The sequence below is a fragment of the Pituophis catenifer genome, unplaced genomic scaffold, assembly GCF_029215685.1.
Source record: "Pituophis catenifer annectens isolate HBS135680 unplaced genomic scaffold, rPitCat1.0.hap2 SCAF_2, whole genome shotgun sequence".
NCBI lineage: Eukaryota > Metazoa > Chordata > Lepidosauria > Squamata > Colubridae > Pituophis > Pituophis catenifer.
Window position 1 is genome coordinate 88268155 of NW_027256882.1, and position 9437 is coordinate 88277591.

A 9437-nucleotide genomic window follows, 5' to 3' on the forward strand; every position below is an offset into this window, starting at 1 on the left:
TCCCGTGTTGCCGTAGCAATGAGGGATCGGCTGTGAAGCGGCCATTTGCGTCAGATGAAAAGGGCCGGAGCTGCCGTTGGACACGTCGCTGGTTTCGCTATATAGTTAAGGTGGCAAGTCCCGCCTTTTCGCGCACGCGCGCGCGCGCGGGCGGGGGAGGGGGAGGGGGAGCGGATTTCCTGGGCCTTCGGACGGATGCGCTACGTCACCCGCGGCTCGAAATGCGACGCGAACCTTAGCAACGAGGGCTCCGCCTCAGGAAAGCTCTTCGTGGCAGCGGCGGTAAGCGCGGGGCGGCCATGCTGGAAGCGGCGTTGAGCTCAGAGACGCCGCGAGCCCCTTCGCAGCAGCCCGTCAAGCGGTGAAGGAGGCGGGTGGAAAAGACACAAGGCGGCAGAGCCGTGTTCGTAGCCGGGCTGCCGGGAGCAGACGTGTTCCCAAGTTGTGTGTGAAGTAACGGCATTGGGCGGACCCCTGTTCGCTGCCTTTCCCGCATGAGGGAGCTTTGCCCGTCATCTGCCTGTCAGCCGCTACTGCGGGCTAATGACGTTTGCCTTTGATAAAAGGTGGCCGAGACCCCACCTGCCCTGTTAATAATGCGGAAATCTGCAGGGTCGGAGAGTGTCGTCGTTGTTTAGTTTCAAGGGATAGGTAAGGCCGCATAGATTTCCAGCTGTCGAGTGTATTTAAACTTTTCATAACTAGTAGCAGCATCAGACACCTGAAATAGCCACTTGGGAGCCTTGACTGAATAGGAATATCCTGACACAATGTCCTTTATTTTATGAAAAGCATTGGAAGGGTGTATAAATAAAAATATAATCAATAATAAAATAAATAATAAAAACACTTTTCATTAATGGAAAAGTTATATAACTCTTCTGTGGAAGTGTTTGCTTTTTCAAAAACTTCCTCATCCAGTAAGGGTGGAAAATAGCACTTAGCCTTATATACCGCTTCACAGCCCTCTCTTTAAGCGGTTTACAGAGTCAGCCTATTGCCCCCAACAATCTGGGCCCTCATTTTACTGACCTCGGAAGGATGGAAGGTTGAGTCAACCTTGAGCCGGTGAGAATCGAACTGCTGGCAGTCGGCAGAATTAGACTGCAATCCTGCATTCTAACCATGGAAAAAATGGAAGAAATCCCTTTAGCATAGGATGCCTGTATGTAATATAGTGAAGTAATGGTTGTGATTGTCATATGCCACTTTATTGAAGCTGTTATTTTGTTCCAGAGTGAGGAACCATGGCATTGGAGCCAGTCCCCTGCGCCATTAAGAACCCAGTAGCACTGCAAGTGGGAGACATGAAGACTGAGATAGGCCGGCCTGGTGTTCTGGTGATTGATGTTTCATTTCCACACTTGCAGACCACTGATGTAAGTGTGAAAGAAAAGCAGATGTCAAGGATGCACAACAGATAAATTACACCGGTCTACAAATTTTGGGAAATTATCAACCTCCAAGATAAAACGTGTTAATTTTATATATTTTGATTAGAAAACAGGTGATAAATGTGCTGATTGGCTAAAGTTTTCAAGATATTTCACAATAAAGATTTATACACAGGCGAATATATTTGCCTACAAGGGCGGGAGGTGTCTAATGATCATGATGCCTCGTAACTTCTTGACAGAGTACGGTAGAACAATTATATGGTACCACATGGAAGTGTATAAATTTATCTTCACTTTGAGAACAGCAAGGCAGACCACTATGAAACTCATGTGAAAAATTTGCTTAGGTCCTTGGTGCAAACATGCCACTGAAAATTAACTCGCATCACAGTGAGTGATGAGCATGGGGAGAGATTCCACCAGGATATTGCAGGCATGGAGAAAAGATACCAAGAGAACTCGAGTCCATTCATGCTTGCCGATTACTGCTGGAATCTCCCCAGGGATGATCCTACTGCAGTTCACAAAAGAAAAACCAAAAAGCACAGTTTAAATACTGAATAAAGATGGAACCTTGTTTAATCCGATGTTAGAGCTTGTCAGTTTTTCATGCAAAAAGCATGAAAATGTTACATGAAAAACCAATAAATGAATGGAAAGTTAAGTTATTGGTGTCCGTAAACATAAATTTATAATGATTGGTGTGGCACCATTCTCACTGCTATATCACATTTTGCAGAAAAGTTATGGAGCATAATCACACATTCCCCTTGTAATTTTGAATTATTTTGATGCAATTTTGACCTGAAGCTGTATCTTGGAAACTGGAGCCAATTTATATTCAGGACTTAATTTTCTTTTATTAGTAACCCAATTCTAGTAAAATTAATTAGTAATTAATAAAATTAAGCTACTTTCATTTCTGAGGCTTTCTCCTTGTAGACCAATGTTATTCAGAAGTTGAAATTGATTTAAATATCATAGATAAGGTTATCTGTGAGCCAGAAGTTCCTATTCCAAAATTTATATCTCTAATTTACTCAATTGATAGTTTCAAATCAAAATTGTTTCCCTTTGCTTCTATAAGCAATATAGAACATTTATTTAAAACGTATTGTTGGAGACATTCTGAGAAACAAAAAGTATTTATGAAAGTTTTCTCTATATGCTTTTCACTGTGTTACATCTTGCTGTGGATTCAATCAATGCTTGTTTTTATTTCAGTTACAGGCAGTTGCATTCAAAAATTACTATACTGCCTTTTTGACCCTTCGAGTACAGCGGCGAAGTTCTGCAGATGGTGGGAATGAAAGCCCTTCCAAATGGGTTACTTGTCTACGTAATTTTTGTTTGATGCCTAACCCACATACAGAGGAGGGTTCTCAAAACTACTTCTCTATTTCCAGACATCAGGTCAGGATTTCAGTTTCTACTGGGGAAGTGGGGAATTTCAGTTGCTCCAAAGTAATAATGTTGGTCTGGAAACAGGTAGTGAAACAAGAATAATCTAGTAATTAAATGCCCTAACAAGTATTCTGATTGGAAATGTTTCTACATGCAGAAAGGAAATAGTTCTAATGAACTTCTTTAGGAAAAGTTTCTCATCATGAGGTATAGGAATCCCTTATATATCTTCTGCATAAAAAAAAAATTAAGGAACTAGCTTAGTGGGGTTTGGACTTTGGAGACTTGACACCCTCAACTTGTCTGCCAAAATCTACCATAACCATTCCAGTCATTGATCAGTTTTACTTTTATTTTACTGACTGAAGATGTAAAAAAAATGCTCAGATATCTGTGTGAGGGAACTTGTTCTTTATTGTGTTCCCTAACTGTCCATTTGTGCATTTTTATTTTCTCCCCAAATGCCACCTTTGGCTTCTCAACATTACAGGTTTTTAAATTAGGAAAGCCTGTCTGAGAGTATAAAATGAACATTAGATTGATTGCATAAAGCAATACTGAGAAATTCTTATTTTTCACCTTTTATTAGGAAAGGGATATTTTATTTAATATAAATACTGGGATTTTCCTCACTCTGGGTTGTGACAATATCATTGATAAATAAGTTGAATAACCCACATCCCTGTGTCCCTTTAAATGTCAGAAAGTTTTCTGTTAAATGACTTACTAGGGTGAGTCTTAACAGTAACTACATCATGTTTCCATCATCAATTATAGCATCTAGCTACATTCCCTTCTTTTGGCCTGTGTTTCAATTAGCTTTATTTTTTTCAAACATCACGATCTTCTGCAATGATTTTTGTTCATATGTGTGTGTGTGCGTATGCGCATGCCACGTTCTTTAGCTTCCTTATTAATGCTTCAAGTGAGCGGTCTGGTTTTATTTAATCTTACATCAAAATTATACACTCTTTGTGTAATCCATCGTATTTTTTAACAATTTTCTTCAGTACTACAATGTAAAAACATTGTGGGCTTTTTTCTTTATTCAGCCTTTCTGGTCCAGTTCTTTCAGCCACATATTACAAGTAGAATAGTTATGGCCTTGACAGTCTATTTGTTCTCAGTGTGATATCTCCACATTTTAATATTTTGTCTCGGTCTATGATAATATTTTTTTCAAGTAGTAGACACTTTATTTCATATCTATAGCTGCTGTTTCTTCTTGTTTCTGTGTTTATAGCAGAATATGATTTCAGCTTCTGTGAGATTTGGGCTAAGCTTATTGAGTTTTCTTGTTGCCTAAAATGAATGAAGAGTGCATTCTGGAACATGGCCAACATTCACTTACTCCTGTGCAGAGAAGGTGGTGATGGGGAGTGGGGTAGGTAGGATGTTCCATTGTGGGTATAGGCAGTGGTTGAGGAAAGAGAAGGCAGTGGGAAAATGGGGAATGGGCCAGTAGCCCATGCTAGCTTGCTGCTAAGGAGACAGTGGGACTAGGTTAACCCCACTACTGGTTTAGGGCTTTTTTCCTTCTAAACTGTAGCTGATAAAGAATGGTGTAGCAGAATTTCCTGAATGTGATGATTTGTTCCTGGATCTAAACAAAATGTTATTGTTTTCCTTGTGCCAAACAAAATTTATCTATGTTTCCCAATTACGTAATTCCATAATAATAGTATGTAGTACTATAATTTTATTTCATTATCAAGTTTCTGTTAATTATGTAGGTGTAGATGCTTCAGTAATGCTTTGTCTTCATATTTTGCTAGATGCTTTGTGATGTGGATCAGGTGGCTGCCATGCGTTTCATCCTGCGCCAACCTTCTCCAGTATGGTTGCATTTTACAATTGAGGAACTGCAGCTTTTTTCGTTGTGTCAGAAGGTACATATTTAAAATTTTGTCAAAATATGATTCTTCAGCAGTTGTTCTGATTCTTCCAGGATCCTTGCAGTGACTTGCAAATATGTTTAAAAGGTGGGAAACTAAATATGTTGCTAAATTGCAATTGCAGTATCCTATATCTTTGGTCAAGCTGGCTGAGGATGCTCATAGCCTTGATTCACAACATCTGGAGGGGTACATATTCCCAACCATTCTTGAGCGAGGTAGTCCTCGCTCAATCTGTCCTTTGCCTGACCCTTTCCCTCGGCTGCAATTATATTGCCTTTGATGTGTAGAAGAGCAGTTTACTCTCTTAAAATCTTTCTCTAATCTCTCCACTCTGCAATGGGGAAGAGGGTCAAGCAAATGAGACATAGACGGTAGGGATCTCTTACTTTTTTCTCACTCCCTCAGCAGATTGGAATGCAAGGAATTTCAAGAAAGTACTGTAAGCTGTTTGTGTAGCAGGCTTGCATCTTCCAGGCCAAGGCTGCTGGTATAATTGCATTGCTTTTCATGCGTAAAAGAGCAAACATATCAGTGGTGGGTTGCTACCGGTTAGGCCCAGATCGGGCAAACCGGTAACGGCGGTGGCGGGAGGCTCTGCCCGGACACTTATGCGCATGCGCAGAAGCGTCATGCGCACAAGTGTGTGCGCACCCGCAAGCGAACCAGTAGCGACGGATTTTGAAACCCACCCCTGAAACATATTCTCTTTCAATCCCTTTCTCTGTCTGCTCTTCAAGGGGGAGGGGGACCGTACATATCAGACAAAGGACAACACATATTGACTCTAATAATGACAAACAAGGGATGCTGTGAGGGATGTAAATAGGCCATAAAGTTATTTTTTCAGCACCATTGTAGCTCTGAATGATCGCTTGATGAATGCTTGGTAAGCGAAGACCATTTGTATTGAAGTGAACTTGCTTATTTGCTTGTTTGTTAGCTAGTTACTTGCTTGTGTCATTTTGCGTTGAAGTTGAACTTTGACTCAAGCGTTTTATTTTTGTCCACATATCTCTGACATCCATAGAGTAAGTATGGTAATTACTTCTTTCTGCCAGATTCATAATACACTAATGATAACATTATTTATAATTAGTAATGTTGAGGAAAGTGTCTGTATTACTTAGTGTGCACAAAACCTAGTATTAATTTCAACATACAACTGGAAATCTGAAGCTGACATTAGAATTTTTTTTCAAATAAGGAAAAGTTGTACTTTGTAGCTCTTACTCCTAATCTGTAAAGTAATATAATTCCTAATGGTTTTATATGCTTGAAAACAGTTGAAATAAATACCTTTAAAGGTAAATCGTCCTAATTACCCGTTCTAGGAAAGTGAATGGTGAAGATGGAGTGTGGTGTGTATGTTGCCTGATTTTGTTGTGTGTTTCTCTGGGACTGCCTTCTCTTACAGAGTCCTCAGAAAGGCTTTCCAGCTTGGCTTTCTCATCCTTCTCCTCAGGAGCAGCCCACAGGCTTACACGATGTAAGTATTATTATTGAGATAGGTTTTTTTTCTGAGAATAGACATATTTCCCAATAAAGATATATAAGCTTAGTCTGGCTGCAGATTGTTAGCAGCTCCTAGAGAGGAGAGACTTTCAGACAAAGTTGGTCTTGCAAGAGCAAAAGCAGCAGAGAACTGCATATATGAATATAGTTGGTTTTTTTTTGCTTTCAGGGACTTCCTGATGCCGACAGAGTGTCTTCTGAACTGCAGCAAATGTGGATTTTAACGGAGATGCTCCAGGCCAACCAACCAGTAGCACGGATTGGGCGCTTTGATGTTAGTTTCTCTATTCTTCTGCTTCTTGTCTTAGAAGTGTAGTTGTTACTGAAAAACAGTCAGAACCTCTAGGTACTGCAAGTAGGTAAAGCTTTCTCTATACAAAGCTGCTTTTAAGATACTTACCCACAGAGCTTCTGTGGTAACATCCAAAGACCCTTACTGAGTTGTATCAAAAATCCATACCTATAACACTAGTGGCTGCTAAAATGCACAGAATAATAATCATCCTGCTATTTGCATGACATGTTCCTTTAAGGAATTTAGACTGGTTTAGCATTGCTTCCCAGATTAACTTGACACATATTAAGGTAAGAGATAATTTAGGCTGTCAATTTGAATTGATTGATTGATTGATTGATTGATTGATTGATTGATTGATTGAATTTCTATACCGCCCTTCTCCCTGAGGACTCAGGGCGGTGTACAGCCAGAATTAAAAAACATGCAGTACAAATATTAAAAAAACACTTAAAAAATATATAAATTGATATAATCTTTGTCCTTATGGTCCTTCCAGTGTTGGAGAGTATATTTTAACAACTCTGTTCATTAACCATGTTTGTTTGGGGTGATGAGAGTCCAAGACCAGTTGGACTTAAGCACTGTTTAAGTCCCAGTTCAGCTTTCTTCCCCTAGATTACACTGTCTCAATAGGGAGAGGGGAGAAAGAACATAGTATTGGATCTATGAAAAAAAGGGGGGGGGCAGTCTTCAGTGTGCTCAACTGGTTGACTTGTTTCTTATGTGTATTTCAGATAGAGGACTCCTATGACCTTAATCTACTTTCTTATACTTGAATGGTTGCAAGACAAGAAGCAAGGCTTCTAAGCAGGGCTGCATCCTGCATTGTAGTCTGGCCTGAGCAGGAAGAAGGAAGATTAAGCAGGAGCACGAAGATTAAGACTTGATTACTTCTATGTTCCAGTTTCATGTTCCAACAACTATCCAGTTAGGTTCTGGTTTCAGTTCGGTGGTAATCTGGTTTTCAAACCTGTATCTTGCAGTGAACCTGGAAAGTTAGATTACCTAAACTGAAGCTGCCTAATTAGGGCTGTTTCTCTCCTGATCTACTTTTCCATCTGCCTTGCTGCATGATATATGTTTCTTTTTAAGGCAAAAGTGGCATGGTGACACAGTGGTTAGAGTGGAGTACTGCAGGCTACTTCTGCTGATCATGGGCTGCCAGCAGTTTGGCAGATTGAATCTCACCAGGCTCAAGGTTGACTCAGCCTTCCATCCTTCCAAGGTCGGTAAAATGAGGACCCAGATTGTTGGGGGCAATATGCTGACTCTGTGAACCACTTAGAGAGGGCTGTAAAGCACTGTGAACTGGTATATAAGTCTAAGTGCTATTGCTATTATGATATATATTCAAGAATCTGGTACTGGGAGCATGGAGGAAAGGAATCCTTCATTTTTCTAAATAGTGACTTGAGATATTGTAAGAAGGACGAAAAGACTCCAGATATTGGGGTCTAAGATTAAAAAAGGGCAATTCTAAAAAATGCCAGATACAGAGATGAATGTGGCTGTCTACCTCACTTATACTTACAGAGCATAAGTCTTTTCATATGTGTGTAGACTTCAAAAAGAAAATGTTGCATCATGCAAAAACCATGACACTAGTATTCTTGGAGGGATTGAGGTGGTAGAAAACTATGTTTTATCATAAATTTTCTATCCCAATATGCTATTAATATGTTTTCTCATATGTCCAATGAGTGTTGAACTTGGTTAAATGAAAGGAAAAGTTTGGTTCATTTTGTCTCATGTCAAAGAACTTTAAATAAATTGTATCTGCAAAGCACATCTGAAAATTACCAAGGAGATATTTGAGCATCTTCATTCAAGCCACTGAATGACATCTATTTTCTGGAATAGCATTGTATGATTTCCACAGAAAATCATTTTCCTTGTGAAGACCAGTCCTTGTTATAGTATGGACATAATCTGTAGTTGTCAGAAGGACCAAACTGTAGAACGGTATAAATTTCTGCAGTGGGATGTGTGTGATTTTTTTTTTAAAAGTATTACATTTTTGGAGTATCTGTACAGTTGTTTTCTGTATATTATGCACTTCCTATTATTTATTATTTATGTTAATTATTTATAGTTGGAAAGGATTGTAATAGACTTCTAATGCACTCTATATATCAGGGTTATGTATCTCAATGGGATACTTAGACAGATTTAAGGGGTCACAAATAAATGAAAAGCTAAGTATTATATAATGACACACTGTAAACACACGGAAAATACTTTTGATCCTAAAGGCAGCACATAAATTTTTGTTCCAGATACATATGGAATACATGCCTTAATTTCTTTTCTTTGGTTTTTAGTATAGTTTCTGGGGCAAAAAATGGGAGCTTTGAGGCTGATTCCTTCCAGCCATCCGATGGAGATGGTTTCATTGCTAGTGCCATTATTAGTAAGAAATCTCTTTCAGCCTATCAAGGTTTGCTTTGTTTGCTATGAGGCCATATATTTATTTCTGCTTATTGGCAGAAAAAGAAAGAGGCTATTCCGAGAGTTGAAGTAGAAGGAAACACTGCTGTCATATTTTTATCTGAACAGAGTTCCCAAATACATAAGAGATGAAAAACAAAGTAGCAAAGAATGAGATGAAGTCTCAAATTATCTGCTCAATAAAAAAAGTAATGGCATATCTTTCACCTACTGTACTCTTTACTTTAAATGATTACTTCTGAATAATTTCATTTTCCCAAACTGTGATTCTTGCATTTATGTTGATGTTCTACTGAAAAATAATTTGGACTCTGATTCTGAAATAATGTGTTTGCTTCTCTTCGCTTTTAAATATTATCACAGCAATACAATAATAATTGAAGCAACAACTAGTAAATATTTAGACACCTGTAATACTGTGGGCAGACTAATCTCCAGGTAGAATATTCACTTTGCTAATCTTTAAGGTGTTTATTAGTA

The 9437-nt window shown here is 39.0% G+C and overlaps 1 protein-coding gene across 2 annotated transcripts; it reads left to right on the forward strand.

Annotated features, from left to right (window-relative positions):
* Nucleotides 1–213: 213 nt before the first annotated feature.
* NICN1 (nicolin 1, tubulin polyglutamylase complex subunit) lies at nt 214–9154 on the forward strand. 2 transcript variants are annotated; one of them, XM_070933757.1, is made up of 7 exons: nt 214–282; nt 1237–1379; nt 2622–2810; nt 4577–4690; nt 6114–6185; nt 6381–6485; nt 7244–9154. In XM_070933757.1, exons 2-7 carry the CDS (start codon nt 1248–1250, stop codon nt 7283–7285), a joined length of 654 nt encoding a protein of 217 aa, XP_070789858.1. In that variant the 5' UTR covers nt 214–282; nt 1237–1247; the 3' UTR covers nt 7286–9154. The 2 variants fall into 2 exon arrangements, with proteins under 2 accessions (XP_070789858.1, XP_070789859.1); XM_070933758.1 differs by lacking the exon at nt 214–282 and adding an exon at nt 348–651.
* The last annotated feature ends 283 nt before the right edge of the window (nt 9155–9437 follow it).

Excerpts from the sequence above, each read along its gene's own strand:
- NICN1 (XM_070933757.1), top strand. The coding sequence starts at position 1,248 with ATGGCATTGGAGCCAGTCCCCTGCGCCATTAAGAACCCAGTAGCACTG. Across the intron at positions 1,380-2,621 it reads CACACTTGCAGACCACTGAT|TTACAGGCAGTTGCATTCAA; the intron begins GTAAGTGTGAAA and ends TTTTTATTTCAG. Across the intron at positions 6,486-7,243 it reads CACGGATTGGGCGCTTTGAT|ATAGAGGACTCCTATGACCT; the intron begins GTTAGTTTCTCT and ends TGTGTATTTCAG.